This window comes from Copadichromis virginalis, linkage group LG5 (assembly GCF_057382275.1).
Source record: "Copadichromis virginalis isolate Kocher_CV1m ecotype Utaka linkage group LG5, C_Virginalis_male_GT1.1, whole genome shotgun sequence".
Lineage (NCBI taxonomy): Eukaryota > Metazoa > Chordata > Actinopteri > Cichliformes > Cichlidae > Copadichromis > Copadichromis virginalis.
The window spans coordinates 9,652,735-9,679,405 of record NC_140622.1 but is presented as its reverse complement, the minus strand read 5'-3'; the positions used below and the strand labels follow the sequence as shown (position 1 = coordinate 9,679,405).

The window sequence follows — 26,671 nt, the reverse complement described above, 5'->3', positions numbered from 1 at the left end:
GAGGCTCACTAGGAAAGCAAAAGCCAAGTATTATCTCCGCTGTCGTACAAGTTTGATGCATGGCTCTGTCACAGCAACTCCACGAGCAAATCTACGGTTAAATGTCGATCTTTTTATAGCTTCCTGCTATAAAAAGTTTTACTGCGATAATCTATGTCACTGCTGAAAAGTGCGTCACTGTGGCTGTGGAAAACCAAGTCTGCAACAGTGGAAGTGAAACAGATACGGCGTTTCAATAAGATCTCGGCTGCAGAAAAAAGCTCCGTGTATGGGAGATGCCAGCGTTGAGATATTTTCCAACCCTTCACTCGGCAGAGCGCGTGGCATCATTAATGACTTTAACTTCAGGGGCCTCGAGGCAGAAAGCGGCTGAGAAAAGTTCAGTCTGGGTTTAAAAGACCCTTTCCTCTCCTCTGTGTTTACCTCACCACCAAAATCCCCTCAATTAGAGACAAAACAACTGTGGTGGAAGCCATAATCCCAGATTTAACTCCCATAAAAGTAATTATAGTTTTTTTTAATCTGTAATGCCAAATCCGCTAAACCAGACCAATATATAAACACAATAAAACTTGATAGATGCGGTCCATCTATCCACAGTCAAAAAAAAAAAACCAAAAAAAAAAAAAAACCATGCACGACTGTCTAAGTTGCGGCAGTCAGCACAGAGGAGGCTTGTGGTACTTCCACTATTTGCCATTTGACACTTGGCTGATCACCGGGGAGGGGGTGGGGGAGACGGAACCTCCAAGTTGCTCAGCTTTCAACCTACCACGCATGGCCTTCCTCCTATGATGTTAAAACCCAGAGAGCCGCCCTCACGAAGAAGGACAACGGTCACGCTTTTAGTCTCGCCTTCCTACAAACAGACAGGAGAGACACACGTGAGCAAAGAGATGGCAGGAAGTTATTCAACATAGACAACAACTCAATATTAATCTTAATTAATCTTTTTATTCTTTTAAATTCAAAGAGTGAAACTTTCAAAACACAGGGGCTATATTGTACTCATATTTTGATAGCATCTGTCTAACTTTCAGGTTGTATTCACCAGCTACAACTGCTGCAAGCAAACAGATGTTCCTAATTCTCTGTGGTAGCCCAACAACAAAATAAGAAACTATTGACTGCTCTATTGTCAATAAACTCTCTTCATGCCGTGTTTGTCATTAACATCCGGCCAAACATGGTTTCTTCAAAAGAAAATATCACTTGCTGCTCAAAATGGCCAAATACTCACTACATAGCAGAAAGCAAACAAACACTGTTAGCTTAGTAGCCAGATCTTTTCAGCAGTTCCTTGAATCTTTTGGTTAGACATCTTTGTATATTATGGTACTGCTTCTGCTGTGTAACTATTAAAGGAAATCTTAGTGTAAAAAGTTCAGCACATGACCAAAAGAACCGGGCTGTCAACACATTACACCATGAAGCTCCCAGCGCACCATTTGTGTGCTGGTGTTAATGACTCACCAACCTCGCTCTGTAATTTTACATAGTCTGCCACAGCTGCTGGAATATGCATGTCCATCAATCTGCATGTCAAAGTACCCTGAACCTCAAGCTGCCCCCAATGTGCCATCAAAGTGTGAGTGTCTGCATGAATCTCAGGCTACATCCACACTAGCCCTCCGCTATCTTTGTTTAATTGGTCACATGACTGCATCACATGACTAAAACGTGTCATCGTTTTCGAAAAGGCTCCGGGTTCACTGTCACTGCAACGCCAAAACGGCGTTTTCAAATGTATCTGCTTTGGAGAGCGTTTGAAAACGCTGCGTTTTCCTTGACCGAAAACGCTGTCTCAGTGTGGACGGAAGGCCAAACCGGAGAGAAAAAGATGCGTTTTCAAATGAAAACGTATTAGTGTGGACATGGCTTCAGGCAAAGCACTTATGTGTATGTATATGTGTGAATGAGTGAATAAAGACTTGTACTAGAAAATGCTTTGAGTGCTCAGCTAGAGTAGAAGCACTTCACAAGTACCAGTCCGTTTACAAATTAAGCTAGTCATTATTCAAGTTAACTCTGAATTACTTATCATAAATGATTTGATTACAAGTAACAGTTGTGCATAACTAAAAACAGACAACTTCAGTCTCAGGCCCACAACCATTTTTAAAAAAATGCCAATCCAGTGCTAGCCAGTGTTGGTGTAACATATGAACTACAGCATCCATGTATATAGATTACTTGTTCGTTGTAACTTTAAAGTCAAAAGGTCAGCTTTGTAATTCAAATACTGTTATTTTATTCCAATGAAGGAACTGGTTGCTATTGAAGTGTTCCAACATTTCCCTGCTCCTTTTGTTGTGCAGAGTGGAATCTGGCCATTGAGCCGGTCAGCATGTGAAGGTCATTTAGTGAGATGACAAAGAGATTTGCAGTTACACAGTTGGAGCATTCGCATTGTCCTGACCCAGGGTGATAATAAGAGTCTGTCAGCTGCTACAAAGCTCAATTCCTCTTGTTGAAGAAGTACCTGCAAGCTAAGCACAGCTCCACAACGTCGCTGCTGAGGAGGACTAAGATGCTGGTGCTACAGTTCAGAACTGCAAAACTAGCAAAAGCGAGTTTCTTTCTAGTTAGGTGGTGGACAAACTGCTGCCTATATCAACCTGTTATGCAGTGAGCTAAAGTGGACAAACTCGGGTAAATTTACAGTGGGTTACACACCTTCTGGACAATATAAATGAGCACAGGATGGTACAAATTTTTCGCTACAACATAACAGCTGGTATGTAGTTTCTAATGGCCGGAATCTTGTAATGTAACAAGTTACTTTAGCTTCTTCAAATTTCACCATTCTCCAGGGCTTAGCCAGCCTGAAATGATGACCAGGTCAAAGAAGAGAACCGCTCTCTCACGAACCGTTGTCCTATGTAAATGAATACACCAGCGGGCCTCTTGACTCAGAAGCTACATGACATGAAAACCTCTGGGAAACTCGCAGAGTCAGCCCTTAATCTGTTTTTTTAAGGAGGACTTAGACGGGAGCTATGAGGTAACATAATTTCAGCTGCCGCTCCAGTATTCTGCGAAACACTGAGACTAAATATAAAGCAGATATTACTGGCATGTACAGCATCCTGACTGCCATATAGCCTAAAAACACCAGCATGTGCAAGTCTGGCCCTGCAGGAATGTGCGCTTCTGTCACGACAGCATTAGTGGCACATGCTTCCGAATTATAGTGAACTACAGCCGTCGCTGTCAACAAGAAGACAGTTGGGCATTATGCTTGTTGAGACAAAGTGGAATTAATATGACAAATGAAAAAAAGGTACAAAGCAATTGGCTTTTCCATCCTCTTCACTTATGCTGAATGTGTCACAGGCCTCAAAACAAACTAGTCTTCAAATTTCATCCACAAGAACCATTAAAATGAACAATTATGAAGCTTTTCTCCCCCCCCCCTTCCCCTCTCTTCCCTTCTCACCACATCTGCAAACACTCTAACAATGATCCAACCCCCCAAAAATGAAGTAAACGTCTTCAGGATGAGGTTGCAAATTTACTAAAAACATCAGGTGTGCTTGAGTTATATTAAAGACTAAAAAGAAAAACTGATGTGCTAAACACCACCAATTCAAAACAAAACCGTGGAGACACAATGACATGGGCGCTACAGCAAGTAAACAAAAGCTCCGTGGGGAGAAAAAAAACAACAACAAAACTTTGTTGGTGAGGTAAGAAATGGCACGCTGGCAGTGAAACTTTAGTCTGCTGCTCACTTGTGACTTGGCACACTCACGGTGAGCCTTCACCTCAGCACTCGTCACACTTTCCGAGTCTGTCCTCCATCAAGCTGCCTTCCCCCTGTCTAACTCTTAATATAGTTCACCTAATTATAGTGTAGGTACTGTAATACAGAACAAAAAGGGAACATATTGATTTATAAACTACTGGCATGTGGTCAAGAGACAGAAACTCAGTGACCTTGTAAATGTAGGGCAGTTTACCCCATTAATGAGGTAGTGAAGTCTATTTCAAATCAATGACAAGGATTATCACTCAATGCTAATGTATATACACAAAGGAACCAGCAGCCTAATGCATTTTTATTAGACGAAATGGGCATCTTCAATGAATACATGATGGCTTTTATTAATGTGATCTGTCATGTTCAATTGATAGCCACGCTTGTGAAATAACTAATAGCTTCCTTTGTTCTGTTAAGCTATCTCACAGAGCCCTGCTTTAAAAAAAAAAGTCCACAATTAGCCTAATCAGTTTGAGGTCACAATTACTCCAATCAAATTCAATGCAGTTTGATGTCTTGTGATTTTAAAAGACACTTGTTATTAGATCAAGAACCTTTAATGCTGTCATCTGCAGCCAAAGGGGATCTTGGTTCAAAAACACAGATCCAATCTTTTATGGAGAGTGTGACAACACTTCTAACAGCCCTGCAATGAACCACAGTAAAGATCTGAGCTTTTTGTTCATTGATTTTCCATCAGTTTTATTTGTCTTTCTTGCATTTAGTATTAAATAATCTTTCTTTTAAATACCAGTCAGTTACTCCTCATCTCCCAGTTTTTGGCATTAAAAGACATTGAAGGAGGAGTGGTGGAATCTCTAAACTAAAGTAAGTTGCCAGTCAGCTGTAACAATGGACTTGCATTCATCCTTTGGTAGTGATCTGATGATCAGTACTGAGCAAAGGTTTTGAGCCAACACTCTGTTTGCTAGGACATTGGGAAATAGGAGGCAGCGATTTATTGAAACATGTGCAAACATACAGGAAAACACAGTTTATAAGGCAAGCACAGAGTTTGCGCAATTCTAACGAGCTTGAAAACTCGAATTTGCTAAGACCACCTTTATTCTTCAGCACACCCTGAACTAGTTCTCCAGGCTCCCTGAACAACATTCAGAGCTCTTCTTTGGATGTTGGCTGCCTTTTGTCCTGTTCTCTGTCAAGATGCTTCAGTAATGTTGATGTCTGGGCTTTGGGGTAGCCAATCCATGACTGACAGTGTTCCACAGTATGTTTTTCTATCCAGGTATGTATTTGGGAACACTGTCATACTGAAAAATTAAGTTGTTGCCAATCAGATGTTTTCCAGGTGGTATTGCATGGTTGATCAAAATCTGACTGTACTTTTTGGAGTTCATAATTCCATCAATTTTGACAAGATCTCCAACACCACCAGCTGAGATGCAGCCCAAACGATGACGGAGCCCCCAGCGTGTTTTACAGGTAACTACCGGCACTCACTGTTATACCTCTTTCCTGACCTTTTATTTTTGGTTCAATAATTTGAAACAAAATTTTCAAATCTGAATTCCACAGCCCAGAAGATGATTTTCAGCTTTTCAGTTGTGTAATTTAGCATACTTCAGTCTTTCGTCCCCGTTTCCCTTCCTTAAGAATGCCACCCTCCACTGAGACCATTTCTGATGAGGGTTCAATGAACAGCAGATGGGTTAACTGCAGGGCCAGATGCATCTCTCAGGTCCCGTGTCAGGACTTGTTATATTTTTAATATTTTTTTAAGGACATGATTTTCAGCTGCTGCTTGGTTAGTTTAACAGGCTTCCCACTTCTCCCTTTGTCTACTTTCAAAATCTCTGAAAATGGTCAAGTGCAGAGTTGAAAACGAGTGAAAATACCACAAATATCCAAAGAAAACTTTACAAAGCCTGGACAGTGCCAAAAACTGCTTTAAAAAAGAAGAATGCCACAAAGGTTGCAAGAAAGTCTGGCTTCTTTAATATAACCTAAAATATAAAGAAATATCAGGTAGCCTGAGACTTCTTCATAGTACTGCATGTCATAAAACTGCATTAAAACCTTTTTCCCCCAATGATCTTTTGAATTGTGAAATGCACCTCCCATTGGATGCACTCCATTTAGCGCGTTCCAGGTCCGTGGTATTGTGAATGCTGGCTCACTAGCATGGCTTCAAAGGAGTAGGTCCATCAGACAAGTCATTACCTGGGCTTTTGCTGCTTTGGCATGTCAAAATATCCCTTTTCGGAAATTACCAATAACACACTGATGTAATTAGGCTCTTGATTACTGAAATCATGAGAAAGAAAAAAAAAGGGAGCAAAGATTTTGGACAGACTGCCTCTAACAGCTAATCCCAGTTCGTATTCACATTTGTGAGAGAACCTCATTCCTGTTCACTGCTTGACTGGATCCAATGAAAGGCCTTTCGAGATAGAAAGAAATAAAGAAACCTCTTCTAACGAGTTGCAATATCACCCACAGATATTAAATCTCATCCTCAGAAAAGTTCTCAACCATTCCTGTATCTCATACATATGTTCAAAGCATGCCTCAAGTGCAGACGTTATTCCTTCTGTTTTTACGTTAGAACAGCCACAATGGCAATAACACACTTAATGTAGAGCTCAATGGCAGGACTGAGATGCCGCTGTCAAATGAGCTATGATAACTTGCTGCGCTACAGGCCCAGGAAGCTTCTTTATACCAGCATGAGCGATTTCCCGATTTGCCTGCATCGGTGCTTTTGATGCGCAATTTACCAGTCTACTAGAACACATTTTACTGGGAGCTGAGCCCGTAATGAACAAATGAAAGCACCCAGCAAAAGCAGGGGGAGGAAAAGAGAGTGAAATCTTTGATAGGTGATTTATTAAAGAACTTCTGGGACATAAAAAGGGTGTAATTTTTTTTTTTTTTTTTTTTTTTTTTTTAAAGGCACATCCCATTCATCCATATTTCTACTAATAATTATTTCTCCTCTAAAACAAAACCCTGACCACTCCCATTTGCTAATCCCAGCAGCAGTGCAAGCACCATACACTAATTCAATTCATTACCAGATTTATGAACTCCTGCATCCTTTATGACGTTGATAATGGGCCACTGGGTTTATAAATTTGAACCATAAAACATCCTTACATCAGCTCTTCCTCAGCCCCCCCCCCCCCACCTCGCAGGGGCCTTGCACAGATCAAGCTTTACTGTTTTTAAGGCCTTTTGGGACCTCATAAGCCCTTACTAGCTCATTCAACTTTGGTGCCAGCAACTCTGCTGCAGCCCTGATTCTAATTTGTTATGATGGTCTCGGGGGAAAGGGCGAACATCCGATGACAAAAAGCCTCAAACAAGCATGCTGTGAGGGGGTGAGGCATTATAACTGGAACCTGGTTCTTGTTGTGTACAGAACTGCAGTAAATATTTAGCCCTCCCCCCACCCCACATTTACTGCCAGCTGGCCAAGAGGCACAGCTGACATCCATGTCTCAAAGCAGGCAGCCAAGGCACGAAGTTCTCCTGGAAACACCAGGGGGGAAAAAGAAAAAAGCAGAATCGCCAACAACATTGACTTCCTTTTCCAGTTGGGTTGAAGTTAAACAAAAAGGGAGCCACCCAAACAACAAGGAGGCCCAGTTAAAGTAACATTTTAAGAACTCCCATAGTGCCGACAAAAACATGCTGAGGAAGATATTTTACAGCCTATAAAAGTTGGCCTTAAGGCAATTGCCTTATGCGCAGTGCATGTCAGGATCAACTTTAAGTTGCAGTGGAATTATTTTATTCTCACAGAACACAGATTTTCCAGGCGTCACACTGTGGATGACAGCAGGGAGAAGCTACTGGGAATCACTCAGAGCAAAAACTTTTCCTGCTTACCTTGCAGGAGAAAGCCACGGTCTTGGTGAGGGAGTCGATCCTCTCGCTGTATTCTGTGAATTTCTTCTGATACTTGAGCGCTGTCATCTGCAGCTCGCTGTGCACGGCGGAAAGTTGTGCCAGGAGAGCCTTCTCCCTCTTGTTTGCTTCTATGGTCTGCTTCTTGAACTCCCTATCCAGGATGATCATTCTGCACTGCAGCGCGCTGTTGTGCGCCTTCAGGGCTCTCAGGCAGCAGTGGCTATTTGATTTCTGCTCCTTTTGGGTGAGCATCAGCCCGCAGCCGCTCTCGCAAACCTCCACCGGTCTGTAGTCGCACGTCTCCCGCATGTGAGCATCCACGTCCCGCAGGTTGAGCACCTCGCTGCATCCTCTGTTCCTGCACTTCGCCGGGGAGTAGTCGCACATCTCGGCGTGCTCGGCCAGATGCTGCAGCTTCACCACGGCATCGCAGCCCCTCGTATGGTTATCGCATTTAATCTCCAGCTTCAGGATGAGGTTCTTTAGAGGCAGGACGTGGTTCAGCTCTTTGGTGGAGATCCGCTGACATTTGACCGGGCAGCTGCTCTGCTGGACGACCCAGGGCAGCACGCAGCCAGAGCAAAAGACGTGACCGCACGGAGTCGTCAGCGGGTCCTCCAGGACTTTATTGCACAAGTTGCATTTGAAATCCGGGTCCACAGTCCCCTTGAAGCGGTCCAACTCGAATCCCATGGTTTCCCTAAATCCAGAGACAAACTTGTGGACTCCCCACCCCCGCAGATCTAAGTCGGAGGAGCAGTGGGGCGTTTTTCTCTTAGCTGGTCATTGGTGGAGCGTTCGCCGAGACCTACTTGCTCCGAGCTCTCCTCACTGTCTAAACTCTACTAATTGACCGAGACTTTTTGGTGCCTTCAGGAGCGCCTCGTACGCGAACTCTCTAAAGTTAGAAGTTAGAAGTTTTTCACCCTGAAAAATAGATATATTTCGTTTCCTTTGCACGCAAAAATATGTTTTTTGTAACTGCAAAGGAAAAGGTGAAATCAGGAAAAGGTGACAATTTTTAGGGCCGTTTATGACACGTAAAAGCAACAATTTCTGAACCAAAGTGTGAGAAACGGCAAACTTCTTTTATTCCGTCACAATTCAGCCTTTATTTCTACATTTGGAGCAAGTTACAGGTGATCAGTGCATGAAAAACATCAAATTCGAACGCATCTTCACTTCGTTTGCGTGACTTCAGCTTTTAAAATCTACACTTCTGATAGTCAGTGAAGGCGACATTCCGAAAGTTTTCTGCCGTAACTACTCTACTAACGGCGCACAGAGTACTCAGCCACTGGGATAAAAAGTAGCTTGCGCATTTCTTTTCAAATAGAAGAATGAAATAAAGATGAGATGTCATTTGTTTATCCATGTAACCAGTGAAAATATTTTTTTTCTTATTTATTTCTATTTATTTCTGCAAAAAATAGAGTCTGACTAATAGTTTTGGGAACAAAAACTATTAGTCTAAAACTAAAGTTTTCAAAGTTTTATTGTCATATGCACAGTAAAGAAACATGTTTTCCTATACGATTACATTCTTCCTTTGATATCCGTGACGCTAAACAGCAAAAGAAATCCCATATAAAATAGGTAAATAGAATAAATGATCATTTAAAACAATACAAAGAATTATAAAGAACTATAATGAGTAACTGTGCGGTTATGAGTTCACCTACCAATGCCTTTAGGTTTTTTTTTTTGGTTTTTTTTTACTTATATACAAAGTCTGAATTGTTTAAAAAAGAAAAAAACAAACAGAATATATCATTCAAATGTTATATAAAAACAATGATACAATGCTTTATAAAATCCCATAAACCTATAAAGTCTACGGCTGTATATTTAGAGGATAAACAGCCATTTCATTTCATAAATGTTAGTTTATGAATGTTACTCACCACACAGAGGGTGAGCGTTCAGGCATGCACAACACTTGTGAAAACAAGCATCTTTGGAAGGACATTACCCAGTACAACCACAAGAGAGACTTCAAGTTACAACACACTTTAAGAGGGGGTGAGATCAGGTAAAAGTTGGGGAAATCAACACAGATCACAATGCGAGGTATGACAATGAATATCTGAGGCGCCGCCGAAGGATTCGTGTTTGAACACACCCCTCACCAGAGGCCTTACCTAAAGAAAGCGTGATATTGTTTTACCACTTTGACACTCTGATCTGAGTCCACTTCCAATACCAGCAGGAGGGCATGTAGCTCTGAATGCGTTTGAATTTTAACGTAAACTCCAGTGGACACACTGGTTTTGCCCTAGAGAAGGAAAATAATAGCCTCTGTTGCTAAAGCAGACAGTCTGTGTCGGACCTGACCCTGCCGTGATTAGATACCCATTCCTACTGGTTGCCTCCTCTTTCGGAAATCCAGTTTTATGCAATGCCATGCTCAATAAAACCTTTCCATATGTGCGTTATCCAGAACTAAAAACACGGGCTTATCAAAGACTTCATGGACAACGCGTGATAGAGAGAGTCTGAGCTCGTGGGTAATCCTACACTGATGTTATGGGATGGCTTAGATGGAGTGGAATAAAAACTCCCTGTGCAGAACACCTCGAAGATTCTTGTACTGCATATACTACAGCATGTGATTATATTATATATTTCTTAGCCAGTATTCTTCAGGTCATGACTTCATTTTTTTTTTTAAAAAGATCATCTTTTTTTTTGATTATTTTATTTTAAATTTCCAAAATATAACACAGAAACAAAAACAAAAACAACCTCCCCCCCCCCCCCAAAAAAAAGAAAGAAAATATATATATATATACACACACACACACACACACATCTACACATATATATACATATATACATACATACACATACACAAAAACCTGAAATTAATGAAAGTTTACAAATCTAGTTTAGCCCAGTCTGGCTTTTGCAAAGTGTTCCAAAAAGGGGTTCCGGACAGTCAGAAAAGAGTCTTTTGAGTATTTACTGAACCTTTCCATATGTATTATGAACATCATGTCTGTTACCCACAACTGAAAGGAAGGAGGGGTGGGGGACTTCCATTCCCTCAGTATTATTCTCTTGGCAACAATCAGGCCTAGTTCCAGTGGCCCCTGCAATCTAACCGGAAGTAGCTCTGACGTCGGAGAACATCCAAAAATTGCAAGTTCAGGTTCAGGCTGTAAAGGTTTCATATATGCCTTGGAGTACCAGTCAAATATTTTAAACCAAAAGCCTCTTAATGAAGGACAAGACCAAAAGGCATGAAACAACGTACCTTCTGCTCGTCTACACCTGTCACACATTGGGGAAATAGAAGGATAAAACTTGTGCAGTCTGATCTTAGAATAGTGTAACCGGTGGAGGATTTTAAATTGAATTAATTGATGTCTACTGTTTATAGAGCAGGAATGAATTTTGGACAGACGCTTACTCCACATAGATTCGGGCACCCTCATGCCCGATTCTTTCTCCCAAGCCTGCCTAATCTCAACGGTATGCACTACAATAGAGTCGCCAAATAATTGTACAATTTTTGTGATAAGATGTCTGGAATCAGGTTGGCTCTTGAGTATTTCATAGATTCATAGAAAAAAGATCATCTTTAATACACTTAATGCGTTTTGAGTTAAGAAATGTTTAGACAGATGTGGAAAAATGAATGGATGAGAAATGAAAAATAGAGGGCTGGGGTTTTACTTTAGCACCTGTTTCTTTAGCAAGTTTTCACAGAATAATTGGATTTTTTTCCCATGCTGTTACACATCAGCTGTATAAAGCCATATATTACTTCACAGTTCGGAGCTTGAGGTTGCTATTAAATCTTGTGCTCGGAACTCTGCAGAATTTAACCAGCAACCTGCCGGCCACGCTCGGGGTTTTCAACCTGTGGACCAAACTACAGGCTGTGATTTATTATTTCAGTCCGGGAACAAACAACCTGCCCGTCTGTGCGTGGATGTTTACTGTGAGAGGTTGTTTGGTCTGCCTCACTGGCAGGAATGTTTGCTCTCAAAATGGAGTGAGAATAAATTAACAGTTGTTTGTATGGGCTTTTGTCGGAGCCGGGGCAAGCTCAACTTCTGGAATTTTCATGGTACAGTATGTTAAAGAAGCTGCTATCTGGAGGACTTGTCCGCTAAGGAATGCTTGTGAATGTGAAGTGGCAACAGGGGCGGTTTAAACGAGTCCATGTTAGGCTGCGCCAAAAGACAGACCTCATCCCTGTGGAGATAAGAGTTAATCCCACTCCTCCAAGCTAAACTGTGAGTGAAGCATCAGGACAGACTGGGCCTGAATGCTCCCACCAGGCCTCCAGGTTAAAATAGTGCTGGGAGATAAAACCCAAGCTTTCACTTGCTTGCCTCTATTGTGACCCTAATTCCTATATAAAGAAATAGTTTTTGAAACATACTCATTCTTATGAGAATAAGAAAATAAGCAGGCAGCAACTTTTTTCATGCAACTCTGGGCTAAGCTACAGCTAAGAGTCAGGTTAGCTTAGCAAAAAGACAGGAAGCAGGGAACCTTTCTAATTTAGCCAAAACAAACAAACAAAAAAAAACATCAACAACCAAAAAAAGCATGGAAGTTCAAACAAAGATAGAAATCAATAAATGTACATCAGCAGAAATAAGATAAGGGTTTATACAGCAAACAAGACAAAAATACAACAATAAGTAATCAGAATACTTATGGTAGAGTTAAAAGAACATTAACTAGCATAATAGGAAAGCTTTCACTCACCTTTGAAGCTGAAACAACACAATACACTTATACAGTGTGTAGACACACACAATACATTAGACTGCGGTTACTTTTCAGGTTCTTATTGTTTTTATGTTAAACAATAACTTAATGTGTAAAGATTTTATATGTAATGTTTTAGCTAACTACTTAGCAGGCTAGCTGTTCTTACAGTCCTTAGGCTAAACTAAATGATTGCTAGCTGTAGCTCCAAATTTAGCTGCTATTAACTATTAGCTCTCAGCAACCAAGGGAATAACGCTACTTCTGAAGATGACATTGGGCAGCACTCACAATGGTCGTGGCAGTTTTTTTGTGTGTGTTGTGTATTAATATTTCTCATTGTTTATGTTAGCAATGATATATGTGTACATTGTAGATTTGTATTTAGTGTACAAACATGAGGCAGCAGCAATATTGCCAACTGCCGTCAAGATAACAATAAGCCCCAAATGTCAAATTAGTAACTTAAAATAATGTCACCACAGTTTTGTTCACAAAAAGCCACAAATAGTCTGAGCGGGGAAATAAAAAAAAAAAAAGTGTACAGAGTAATGCACACTCTGAGTGCCGTGAAGAGTTGTCCTGGTGTCATTGTTAATCCTCTGTACTCGAAGCCTTTGTTGTAAAGCAACAGAGGCATGTAGGTTTTAGCATGTGAGATGAGGGTGTTTTGTGTGTGCTTGGGCTTTGGAGCCGGGCCATTTAGTAATCATCACCACTCTCCCCTAGATATGTCAAAGACATGAGGGCCATGTGGGAGACTGCAAAGATGAGTTATTGCACTTCGGGATGCCTTTTCATGTTGCACTGAAACATGATGTTCCTACAAAAGGAATACACTATCCATCTCGCTGTGGTTTCATATATGCCTCCAACTCCCCTGGGAGTCGGTAATATTGTCAAAACTGAGTGTAACCTCCAAATGATTTATACATCAATAGTATGGTTTGTTTTTCTTACAAACATCAGCAACGTATTGAGCTTTTTGCAAGGGTTTGCTGGAGCTTTGTGGCCCCTGCACATTGAGTGGATTAGTAACTTTAAAGGCTGTTGGAAGAGGTCTCACGGTGACCCCATGAGTAGGCTGGGCTTGTGGCTGGGAACCAACAAGGCTACAGTTGCCTCCACTTCTGACAGATGGCATGAACCAAACAACAACTCTAGCCCCGTCGAACTGTTATGACAGAGAACAGCAGCTCAACCGTCACAACATCCTCGCAGGCATAAACATGTAAATGTGCGAATGATTGCACAACACAGGTGTCAGCGGCAGGGTGGTTGAAGTTAACTCGGAGCAGTACGCGGACACGGCGCTCCCGATTGATTGTTTACACGTCATGCCACATGGCCAACTTTTGGCCAAGCTAAATCGATCGTGAAATGGGGAAAAAAGGCTAAACAGATCTACAGTAGAGATAACAATGTGCAAAATATTTGCTGTTGCTAAGAAGATCTTTATCACAGATGGTTATGTGTAAATGAAGAAAAGCCAATAAATGCTTTGCTTCGCTTCTCACAGCTGCCTGTTTTGAATTCTCTCAAGGAGGTTAGAAACAGGATGTGGGTCAGTGGAACCCAGATTTACACAAAAGCAAAACTGCACAAGGAGAGGAAAAAAAATCCCCATTTTATATGACCTCAGTCAAACTGCCAAACTAAATCTGCTTTCACATACAGTAGCTAATTAAAATGTCATGGCAAAGACGTGCAGATAAAGTATAAAGACTCTGTGGCTTTGCCCTTTGTGGCTCGACTTATCTTTTGGACCAAATAAAAATAATAATTTTCTTTATCACACGATGTATTGGCTGCCAATATGGCAGATGCTGCTATTATTATTATAATCATTGTGAGAAAACCTGCCCCCCTACACCTCGGTTTATGCATGAATGAACATGTAGGTTTCTTTATCACCGTGTAGGTGCTGTTGGTTGGCGCTTTGTTATAGTTGGTTTCCCAAAGACTAATTTGACTGCATGAAAGGTAACATTGCTAAACAACAGATTTTCCCAGGATGGGGAAAAAACCAAGAGAAAGAAAAGTAAAGGGGGCTTGATAAAGAGCAGCAATTCATCATTTTACTGCTAGTTCTCACACAATCTATCTTTACTCTGTTTGTCTCTGCACCCAGAAATATTCAGTCAAATGTTAACGGTATTTTAAAGGTTTACCGGGTTCACGGAAAAAAAAATCTACATGGAAAATGGCGTATAATATACAGATGTTACATTTAGCATGCAAATAGAGAACTATAGGACAAATGTGCCCCTAAAGTCAGATTTAAAAAAATAAAAATAAATACTTTGAATAAATACAGCCTTGAGACTTGTACTACTAATGTCACGTAAAGAGAAGCACTCAGACAAAGGGTTCTGTGGCCTTTACCACAGAAGGGCCAAAAAAAAAATCATCCTTAAAATTCTGACCAAGTTTTGATTTGCTCCTGTAAGTCTGTTAACCTAGGTTACTAAGAAAAACGGTGTCTGCCCAAGGGTAAGACTTTATAACTTACTCTTGAAAGAGCCATACTTTCTAAGCTCATGTAAAATGTGTGGCCATCAATGAATAATGTGAATTGAATAGCTATCCCTTATGTAGCATCAGAGCGCATACACTCAAGGACCGAGAACGTGTAATCACAAATTCTCTACCTGACACTATCTGCAGACCGTGTTTCGCTATAGATCTTGTAAAAAGCCTTCTGCATTTTTTCAAAAGGACTAGCATAATGCATTAGTTACAGAGGTTTCCAAGGCACAAGTGTGCAATATTAGGAACAGATGAGTCGCTCTGCAGGGGAGAAGAGGGGAGGAAGGCACTTGAGAATCTCCAATCAAATCTTCCTTTCTGAAGCCTGTGAAGCACTGCTGATTTTCTGGAAGCTCTGTTCCCAGTGAGTCCATAAATAACATTTAAAATATACTTGGTGTATCTTATCCCTGTGGCTTATTAAAGAAAAAAAAAAGCTCAACGAAGGAACTTTAAAGATAAACCACACAAAGTTTAAAGGTTCTGATTTTACATCTATAATAGACACATTTAATAGTTAATATCTTTCATTTATTTTGCACTCCGGAGGGCCTAGCAATTCAAAGCTTTGTCCTTTACTTGTTCGGTCCATCCATTACTTTGATCAGTACAAATATACCCTGGCAACTTAAACACATTTGCAAAATTCAAGGAGCTATACAGTCGTGGAAAAAGAAAGTTTTCACTGGATTTTTATGAAGCCCTGTGGAAAACTGAGTACACCATTACTGCTTCCATAGCAATTAAGAGGGTAAGTAGCAGCCAGGTGCTGCTAATCAAATACTCTTGATTAATTAATCATCAGCAAGCGTTCACACCTCTATAAAAGCAGATGTTTGGGCACTTGGCTGCTCTGGAGCATTCAGGTGTGTGTTAATGCAATGATGCAATCTTCCCAGGAGGGGGCGTCCCAGCAAATTCAACCCACACTCAGAGAAACAGCAAAAAACCAAAGCGATAACTCTCAGTGTGGCCTCAGTTAGCATGTCAAATGTTAAAGTTCATGAGAGTACAACTAAAAAAGACTGAGCAAGAATGGCTTTCTTTGAAAGGATGCCGGGTGAAAGCCTCTGCTCTCTAAAAAGAACGTGACAGCACAGCTTAGCTTTGTAAAGTTGCATCTAAACAAGCCACAAGACTTCTGATAAAACATCCTTTAAATATACAAGACCAATATGGAGCTGTTTGGCTATAATGCTCAACACCATATTTGGTGAAAAGTAAACACAGCACATCAACACAAACACCTCACACCAGGTGTCAAACACGGTGGTGGTGGGATGATGATTTGGGCTTGTTTTGCAGACGCCTTGTAGTCACTGAGGCCATGCCTACACTAATAAATTCGAAAACATCGTTTTCATCTCGGTCATTTTCATCCACACTGAAAAAGCTACCTTGCTGTACCGCGCATGCATGAAACGTAAGACGATTCGACCGGCGTCATTTCCGTCTGCCGTTTGTTTACTTGCCGGCTCTTTGAAACGTTGCAGCAAACTTTCAAGGAAAATTGCCGAGTTTTATCTTGAGCTATCTGGACATTGTACAAACTGATATTAATCTTTAATAGGACTGTTAAAATTGAGATCAAACAAAACAACTGCTGTACAATGCTGTCCGCCGTCTTAATTGAATTGGTTGGTTTTTAAATTTATCCACTTTGGAGAGCGTTTTTAAAAAAGCTCAGTTTTTCTTGACCAAAAAAGCCATCTCAGTGTGGACGGAAGGCCAAAACAGAGAGAAAAGATGCGTTTTCAAACAAAAACCTATTAGTGTGGACATGGCCTAAATCGACCATCCGCTCTTCTGCATGAAATGCTGTTTGTAGCACTTCATGCAGAGGAGCAGGTATTGCCACATGATTGCAACCCCAATGGGATTTTAATCTTCTTCTGGGATTGAACTGGGGATTCTTTTTATGTTAGGTGTATGTAAAAACTACAACACCATAGACTAAAAAGTGAGGTCTGACAGTTAAAGTTTGGCCCAGACTCAGTCATGCAACATGACAGTGATCCCACGCACACCAGCAAATCCAGAGAACTGCTGAGGGAAAAAAGGAAAAAGAATCAAGGTGTTGCTAGTTAAAGTCCAGACCTCAGCCTGATTGAAATGACGTGGCAGGACTTTATGAGAGCTGTGCAGAAATGCATGCCTGCAAACCTCAATGAACTGGAGCAATGTTGTAAGAAGAGTGGGCCAAAATTCCTCCACAATGATGTGAGAGACTGATAAAATCATACAGAAAACAAGTCCTGCTCAAGCTGGTCTTACAAGCTGTTGAATCATGGGGTGTATTTATTTTTTCACAGGACTACAAAGAATCTGGTGAAAACTTTGTTTTCAAGTATTTTGCTCATTTGTCACTAGAATTCTCGCTTTCAGCATTCACAATCTCTGCCTGATCTTTCCTGCAGTAACAGCATCAGCCAAACGTTCTCAGCAAAGCAAACATTTGGCTGATGCAAGAAAAATCACATTTTCTAGGCGCAGTTAGTTTTTTAGAAGAAGGGCAGCTTTCCACTTTGCATACTCAGTGAGCTTTCCTTTTTGTGTAATGCAGTGTTTTTGTATTTAATGATCCTCATATCCTCTAGGGGGCACTGGAATTTACTCAATCTTTGCATGAAAAGTCATCTAATTAAACAAATTTCAACACCAAACATCAGACACATCAGGTGAATATAAGGGAGGTTTTAGCAGCCAAGGAGACACATATTTCCCTCAGGTGTTGGCAGAAATCAAAAATAGAGTTAAAGTAGTGTGGATATCGCAAAGACACAAATTACTGGTAATGTTGAATGTGCAAATTATCAACTGTTTGCTAACACAGCTGCCATAAAAGGTGATAATAATACAGCAACGTAGTCTCCACACCTTTAGCCCCGCAGTGGCCACAAAAAAAAGCAAAAAGAAAGACTGTAATAAACTTAAGACATGCTCATATTTTTCGGCGAGTGTCACGAGTGTCGCTTGATTTCACAGAACTTCTCTGTTGAGTGAACAATGTGTGGTGTTGGAGAAGCTGTTCTTTGCTCTTGCCTAACACCTGAAGCAGGGTGACAGCAGGGCTGGAGCTGCAGATAAAACCTGCTATGCTGAAAGCTTGTTGATAATGAGAGCAGCGACCATGAACCAGCAAGCTGTGACTATAGTGTTGACAGGTCGTCCAACAGGCATAGTTCACACTTGCACACTCCCACAAACCACGCATTCGTGGAGCATGAACAGGATGTGAGCTTTTTTACTTTGCAAGTGAACTGCTAGGTTCTTTTTTAATTTTTTAAATTTTAACACCACAAGTTAAAAAAAAACTTAATTATGCACACAAGAAGCCCAACTAACAAGGACTTCTTGCATTGCTGCAGATCGCATTTAAAAGCTGTGGGAAGGGTTAAAACTGATAGTGGAATCCTTATCGGTTGCTTTTGCTGATCCAGCGAGAGTTTGCTGAGTTCCAGCAGAAAGTGAAGCCAGATTTCAACTCAACCGAAACAGACGATCTGACGGCATGAGAGGAAGTCACATTTCTCTGGCACTTGTTCACTGCAAACACTGCAGGCTCTCAGTTCAGTGGCCATTCTGCCTCCATTTGTGTCACATCATATGTGGGCCAGTGCCGATGGAAGTGACAGTGTATCCTCTCTGTAAAGCAGCTGCTGGTAGACAGGATCGGACACATGCAGATGCAGTTGAGTTTTAGCTCAGGCATGCAATTTTAAGCAAACACAGACAATTCTGAATATAGTAGCTGAGCGCTGTCAACATTTCTAGTCCTTTATTATGCAAATCTACAAGTAGCTCATTAGATTAGCTATATTTGAATAAGGCAGTATATATGAATGTGACAAGACAAACACTGCATATAAACAATTGACTGCAAGCTTCTGTTATTTATATCTTAAATATTAAATCTACCACAGTTGCAAAAGAAATTATTCACATTTGTTTCTGACGGTGCATTAAAGGCCTGTTTTGGCTTGAGTTTGCTTCACATTTATCTTATATCCCAGGTGTATAGTGCAATGGTGTTCCAAATGGGTCAGCTGAAGATGAATATTGGGATCCCATTAAATTTAGTGCACCGATCAGCTTTTCACTGAGTTGAAAGGGGAAATAAGGACACACTCATCCTGCTGGGACCTCTTGCTCAGTATGTTTTGTGGAAATATAAAGCAGTTTTCCACAACAGTAACAATGTGTCTTTTACATTAATGATCTATGCAGTCTTCGTGACCCTGAATTGGATAAGGGGAAGAGAACGGATGGTGTTTCTAATGGAGAATTCTCCTGCCAAACAAAAAACATTCCTTCTTTGTTCACTTAGACGCCAAAAGTCATCAAAGTTGGCTTTTTTTTTTAATTGAATCTTAACTGTTGTTTCTCATAAAAAAAATGGGCATGATGCATGATGTTGGAATAATTTATTATAAATTCAGTCCAAAGATACTTTGCAATGCAAATGCAACTTCAGCCTAATGCAGGATTTATAGTCCCCCAGAGAGTGTAATCATGAATGCACAACCATGGGCAAGAATAATGATTGTACATACTTTTTACACCGCCCCCTGGTGACAGCTCATAGCTAAGACATCTAGAAAAGACTTTGAACATCTCTGTTATCTGTAAGTTGGCAAACTAGTCCTGCCATCAACATGGCAATAGGTGATTAAACCGGATTAGACTATGATTCCTTGGACTCTGTAGATCCCAACTTCCCCAGGCTGTCTCTTTTAGAATGAGTAGTGCATGTTGCAGATGGTATATTTCAGTGAAGTTTAAGGACACATGGGAAAGTGGGTACTGAGCAAGGACTGGATGTGACTGAGAAACCGAGTGGCAAGTACACTGAACGCTAAAATTAGACATTTACAACCAGAAGAGTCAAATTCTGCTGCCTAAAGAATGCATGTTTAAGGCATTTCTGCACTGACTGCACTTTACAGACCTGGAAGCAACCATCTTTTATTTACAGTCTATGGACTCATTGTAACTGTTAAAAACTCTGGCAAAGGCATATCATGAATTCCCACTGCTTAGTCACATAGACCAGCAGTCCCCAGCCCCCGGTTCATGGACTGGTACCGGTCTGTGAGTCGTTTGGTACCGGGTCGCCAGAGTTGAGGCTCGGGTGTGAAATTTATGGTTTTCAGGGTTTTTATCCTTATTAGTTTTATTGTTTTTATCGTTAACTCAGTTTCCCTGGGTCTTTTCCCGTCTGTTATGAATAAATCTTTTTTTGGTACCACTACTGGTTTTATTTTGTTGTTTTATCTGCGACACCTTAAAGGCTGATCAGTGAAAACATTGTTGGGCATAAACCGGTCCGTGGTGCAAAAAAGGTTGGGTACCGCTGACATAGACAACAAATTGGTACCAAAATCAGTGGTTCTGGGTTCAGTATAACTATATTAGTGAAGAAATGTGATTCAAAAACTATTTGGTACTACAGGGGGTGAACAGTTTATTCGAATAATGAACTGCTCTACAACAAGACATGAATAAATGGTGGGTGTGGAAAGTGGAAATGTTAAAAAAAAGCATCAATAAAAGCAGGATGTGAAGCAACCAACACAGAGGAGGTCAGCAGCTTTCCAAAACTATCAGCACTTATGGCAAAAAATGTTAACATACAAAATTTATGACTAAATTCAAAAGATGAATGTGTGTACTTGGACAGAAAGTACTTATCATATATTAAAAAATTATGAAAATTATTCTTTTATACTTTCATTCTGAATTATTCTATCTGACTAACTGAAAAAGAAAAGGTGGTGCCCCGGTGCCCTGTAGGAACCAACAGCCAGGGAGGTGGAGACATTCACTCCGATGCTATCCAAGAATCTCCACACAACACTGACTGTATTAAAGCACAAAGAGCATCGTCTGAGGCAGCAGATTTCTGAGAATAATATCCAGTGGTCAAAAGAACAACTGATAATTACTTTCTACTTGGTGTAGATGTTTAGTGGAAGCTGATGATTGCAGCAGTACTGCTGCCTTTGAATCATGATAATTGTTCCCTAAGTAGTTTCAGTTGCCTAAACACAACCAAACCCCAGTCATAAAGGTGGCGGGTCTGGTTTCTGTGACAGTCATGTTTGGGTAGGCACTGATAAAAAACAGACTGGGTGCTAGATCATAAGTTCTTTTGGAAGACAGTGATAAATCCGTTAGGGAGGAGGTCCCACTTATTCTAAAGATTTACTTCTATTATAGTTTCTAATCGCCCAGTAAAGAAAATAACACGTAGAAACGGATGCAGAAGAACGACTTGTTCGATGATAAGCCAAATCACACTTTGCCAAGAATAATTTATTCCCCCGGAAACTTCTCAGGATCACTTCAGAGAAGTGATTAGATTAAATGAGAAACATACATTAAAACACAAGGGTTTGAAAAGCAAGAATAATGGACTGACAGTGTCATGATTGCGTATGTGATCAAAGACATAAACAAACAGCCTGATTGGAACAGTCAGACCAGTTATTCCTGTAGCACAGCAGCAAGGGGGGATAACTCAATATACACGGAAACAAGGCAATGGTCTGTGTAAGTAACATTAGGAGCTAATCGGAAACAAGCCCCCTCTAATTAGCCATTACCAAAATAACAGACTGAGGTCATAGTTATTGCTTTCCCTTATGGGGAACACTGGTCTGGGTTTGACTCAACGCCTGCTGAAATTAAGTATTTTTAGACTTTTACTTTTAACACATGCCCACATAATCAAGTGATTGATGCAGTTTTCTCTGATGTTACTCTCATGAGAGTTTCATAAATGCACATTAAATAGGTAATTTAAGGTCATTCTGGTGTTTTTATTGATCCATTCATCAAAGACACTGTTTGGATTTTCTGTTGATTAAAAAAATCCCCAAGGACCTATTTTCTCTATCCACATATTGTATGATTGGCATAATCTCGCATGGACATAGAATATTTCAGCAAAAATTTCAGCAGCTTCCTGTTAAATGAACCGATGCCACATATTTGAATTCATCAAACAGCAATGATTGCATCCACATGTGGTGAAGCTGTTTGCTAATGTCCAATAACTGTTAATGAAATCTGATCAAATTACAAAATTGATTCCCGATTTGTGTTTCTGATAGCATAGCTCAATAAAAATGTTTTATTTATTTATTTATTTTTTGAATTATTCAGTCAAGATGTGAACCACACAAGAAGATTTTGTTTGCCCAATAAATCCCACCTACAATAAAAAAGATTGTAAAGATTTTCTACTACCAGACAGCTATAACATATGGAGACTTATAACTGAATATGATGAATTCTAATCAGTGATTACCTTAAATTACTCTCCTCTGATGGGGAATGTGTTAATTTAGCAAAGAAAGGGCTTGATTGAAGGAGCTGCATACACACCTCTCACTGTCCTACTTCAGATGCCTTAGAGGCAAATACCTCAACTCCATTTGGTCCAGAGGAGTCTTTGCCTGCCAACACTTCTGCTGCAGCTTTACCTGGCCAGATCAGATGGGAATGGAGATAGTGTCTCTGCTTATATTCTTTGGAGCAGTGTGAAAACAAACACACCTCCACTCCACAGCTGAAGACAGCCTTCTTGTAAATACTGTCCAAGGGGGGGGAAGAACCACTCTTTTATTTGGCTATTTTAGATTGTTGTTCTGCAAGATAAATCTCACAAAGGAGCAGTGTGTGGGCCGGTCCCGAAATAACATGCTGTCTCTTTGGTTTAAAAATATTGTGTGAAAAAATATGTAAATTCTTTTTTTTACACAAGTATCCTATTTAGCATTTCAGCGTCTGACCTACTTGGTACATACAAATGAGACAGACTTGAATTCTGTACTTTGCAGAAAACAAATCTGAAAATATTAACCTTGAGGCTGTCCAGCTTTGTGGCTCTAAAAATGCAGGGCATCTATTTTGGCTGATGTAATACAATAGTGTAGAATAGATGTGCAAACCAAATGACAAATAATAATAATAGTGCAAAAATAACACAAGTTGTACACATGAATGGGAAAGAAGACAATGCTAATTTTGCTCCCTGAGGACTGTTGGTCATCTTAGAGTTACAGGCACAGTTAGTCATTTTTTAGGTTATTTAATAGAAAAAAGAATTAGTACTTTAGAATGTAGATTGATGAGTGTGTAATTATGTCTTCCAGCATACTGATGCATTCTTATAAAGAATTAAATACACAGGAGCAGGTGCTCATTTGCGAAAGTATTGCCCAATTATCTTGAATACAGTGACCAAGATGGACATCTGCGTTCTTACCTAATGGTGTTTTATGTATGTGGCTAGAGACCCATCCTATATATGGTACCCAAAGTCAGAGGGACACCAAGAAAGTGAAAACACAAAGGAAAGAGACAACACGTCATTCTCTTCCCTCTCACCTGAAGCTGTATTGGTGTCAGGGCTCTAACACACGAAAAGGTGCATAAACATGCTAATTTATTCCCCACATCAATGTAATTATTGTCAGCAGATTAGACATGCGACCCTCCTTTCTCCTTATGTGCCAGTTAATGTTTGGCTCAAGTCACACTTTCCCTCTTATAAATAGTTGGATTACTTTGTCACATGGTATGAGAGATCCACTTCAAAGAAAATTTCATTAGCACTGGCTAACAGCAGCTAACACTCGCTAATAGCAGCTAACACTCGCTAATAGCAGCTAACAGCAACTACTAGTGGCAAAAACAACAGTACTTACTGACATAATAGTTCAGTATATCCTCAACAAGTCGCCTCAGTATCACTGCCACCAGACAGAAGGAGTTTCACTGTCTCTTTAATTCAAAATGGACTCTTTTCTCTAAGTTTTACAGCCTTCCCAGAGTAGACAAATCTGGACATCTCTCACTTGGCATACTGACAGCTGAATGACAGCCTACACTCAGTATAAATGAACAGTTTTTAGATGACCGTGTATAATATTAAATGGACATATTTAAAATATTTAATATATCAAAATATTTAATGACATATATTCATTATTTAAATTCCCAATTTATTGCTAAGTAATGTTGTTATTCAAATATGTTCTCACATACAAACAGTAGGAGAAACATTCTGGCTGGCCACATTCAAAGGTGCAAGTTATGTATGGAAGTAAGTTTGAGACACAATACATCCAGCCAGCATTCCTGTTTAGGATATCTGATAACTAGAGTAGGCTTCTTGGTGCAGCATGAGAAAAAAAAACACTAATGTAACTTTATAATAGCTACACCTCACAGCATTGCACGGGGTTTTTACTCTATACAGCATGGTATTGTATAATTCTTCATAAGCTGACAATACAACCTGCCAGTACTTTACTGTAATTTAACAGGAGTGTCTGCAGTACGGGCTGGACTGTTTTAGCCCATATATTACAAAACACTGACATTTGACCTTCTGTTTTTATTTACTGTTTTAAGCCATTCATTTTTGTATAATTTAAGAATCTATTAAAAGACTGTTGAAATGGGCTTGAAATTGTCAGGACTTCACAGCGAGCATCATCGCTGCATTACTGTCAAAGTTGCAGCATTATTTGAAGGCACTTCAATTCAATATTCAATATTCATTGAAGGCAATTTAGTGTATAATTTTTTTTCCATTGATGAGCACACAATAATAATGTACCACAGATAAAAAAGAATGCAGACTTGATTTTCATTACACTGGGTTACTCTACAAATCACTTGGATCGGCTACAAAATCGAATTTAACATTGCACATTAACATTGAAATGCATGGTTTTGCCTTTTTCTAGAGATTTGATTCACGGGTTAAGTTTGTCTCTAAGTGTAAACTTACTCTACTTACCGAAACAGCTGCTGCTACTGGCATTCTTGGGAGGTCAGTTGTTTGAACCACACTAATAGCTTAGCTCACCATGATGCAGACATAGATTTTGAGTATTTCAATACATACATAAACGAGATCATTTACCTTTGGCAGAAAGCTCTCCTATTATGTGCTCAGTTTTTCAAATATCCAACTCGGAGACAAACAATTTTGTTTGCAAAGCACTTGAAAAGTAATCAATAGCACTCAACATGAGCAATTTTTCAGTGAAACTGCTTTCTTTAAAAAAAAAAATTGCTGGTATAGTTGCTTTGAAAAGTGTTGGCGGTGTATTCTATGGGTTATCTGGGACAACAGTGCCATTATCTCAGTAAGGCTTTATATTAAAGAAGGAGGTATAAATTTCAGGATCTCAAGCCCATTACACATACAGCATCAAACTGTTTACATGACTGATACATCTCCAGGTGAGTAAGAAAGGATATAAATATATATAGTTTATAGTTTTATATATATATATTCCTTTAAGAAATCCAGTACAAACAAATAACAGACTCCAGGAAACTGTAGAACTTTTACCGTTATTAAAAACTGGTGTTTGACAGGTAAGAATAAAGAGGCAGAGGTGAAGTCTGTGTATTAAGGGTGGGGGTGGGGTGTTGTCCTGATCAATCAGGGTTATATGATGAGACAAGTTGAATGCTGAGCTCAGCTGAAGCAGAACTAACACTACTCACAGAATCACAACTCCATCGGGACATCATTAGTAACTTTGAGAAAGGCAGCTTGAATCTCTGTGATGCTTATTAGAACCAGACCTGCTTTTTAAACGATATGTGCAGCACTGAATCAATAACACATTTTTCATTACGCTTTAATATATATGACACCTTTTGAGCACTCTTCAGCGCTTTTGTTTTCAAAATCAAAATTATGAGCATGTAATGAGCTTGATAATGATCACCCAGGAAAGTCTCTTTTGTGTGTGTGCTTGAAATTGAAGTTCCATCTGACTTCTTTTTGTTTCAATCAAACTGATATAAACACATTCATATTTATGATCTTGTGAACTTACTTCACAGGGGACATTTTTAATCTATAATTAAATATGCTCCATATGTAAAATCTTTAATGATCAGTATCTCAAGAGTTTGTCATTTCACGCACAGCCACGATGTGCCCTGATGCCCTCCAGGTCAAATGTTGATTCTGCAGCAGGTCCAAATCAGTCATCTTCAAGGAATACTAAATAAAGCATTGCGCTGTAATCCTTTTATGCCACATATAATAAAACTCTGAGACTGCACACACAGTCTTCACACCAGATGGGGCTTAAGTGGCTCGCAAATCCTGCCACTTTTATCTGGACGCTCTCCAGTGTAGCTTTAAGTTGGTCCATGATGTCATGCTTCTCAGTGATGTGGCCAGACATGTGATTGTGTTATAAAGAACTATGAGAATACCACAGTGAAACCACAAAAAAAGGTATTGCTTTGTCGTGAAACAAGCTTTTCCAACGTAGATCAACTCTCCATTTCTTCTTACAAATTGGCTTAAGTTTACCCATTTGATCTTTGAATATTGCGGCAAAAAACAACTTGATGGCTTCTGAAACATTTAATGGCTGTGGTCTGTATAATAGAGAAACAAATCCCGGAACTGCGACATGATTTAGAAATGCTATAGCCTCTCAACCAATTATACTACATATAAACAGGAACCACATGCACCTGCCAAGGGACTGCAGATGCAAATTAGCTTTAAGCTAACTTTGGTACAACACATCAAATGGTAACATTCACGCTAATGCTGTACATCAAATAAAATCAATAAAAAAATAATATGACAATGTAAGCTTAAAGCAAATATTTATTCCTCCAGTTTTCTTCCCATCACAACCCCGTAGCCATCTCCAGGCTGAAAAATGAAGCCAGCAAAGAAATAACAAAATCTAGAGTTCCATAAACACTCGAGGCTCTAAA

The 26,671-nt window shown here is 39.9% G+C and overlaps 1 protein-coding gene across 2 annotated transcripts in view; it reads right to left on the bottom strand.

The window, feature by feature from the left end:
• The window catches only part of pdzrn3b (PDZ domain containing RING finger 3b), a 113,215-nt gene extending 104,752 nt beyond the window's left edge, over positions 1-8,463 (bottom strand). The window contains exons 1-2 of one of the 2 annotated variants that reach the window (XM_085455774.1): positions 7,616-8,463; positions 773-859 (exon numbers count right to left, since the gene is read on the bottom strand). In XM_085455774.1, the coding sequence (XP_085311900.1) occupies positions 773-859; positions 7,616-8,329 (801 nt within the window). In that variant the 5' untranslated portion in view covers positions 8,330-8,463. The remainder of the gene's footprint in view (positions 1-772; positions 860-7,615) is intronic. The other variant, XM_085455775.1, reaches the window with a different exon arrangement.
• Between the last annotated feature and the right edge of the window lie 18,208 nt (positions 8,464-26,671).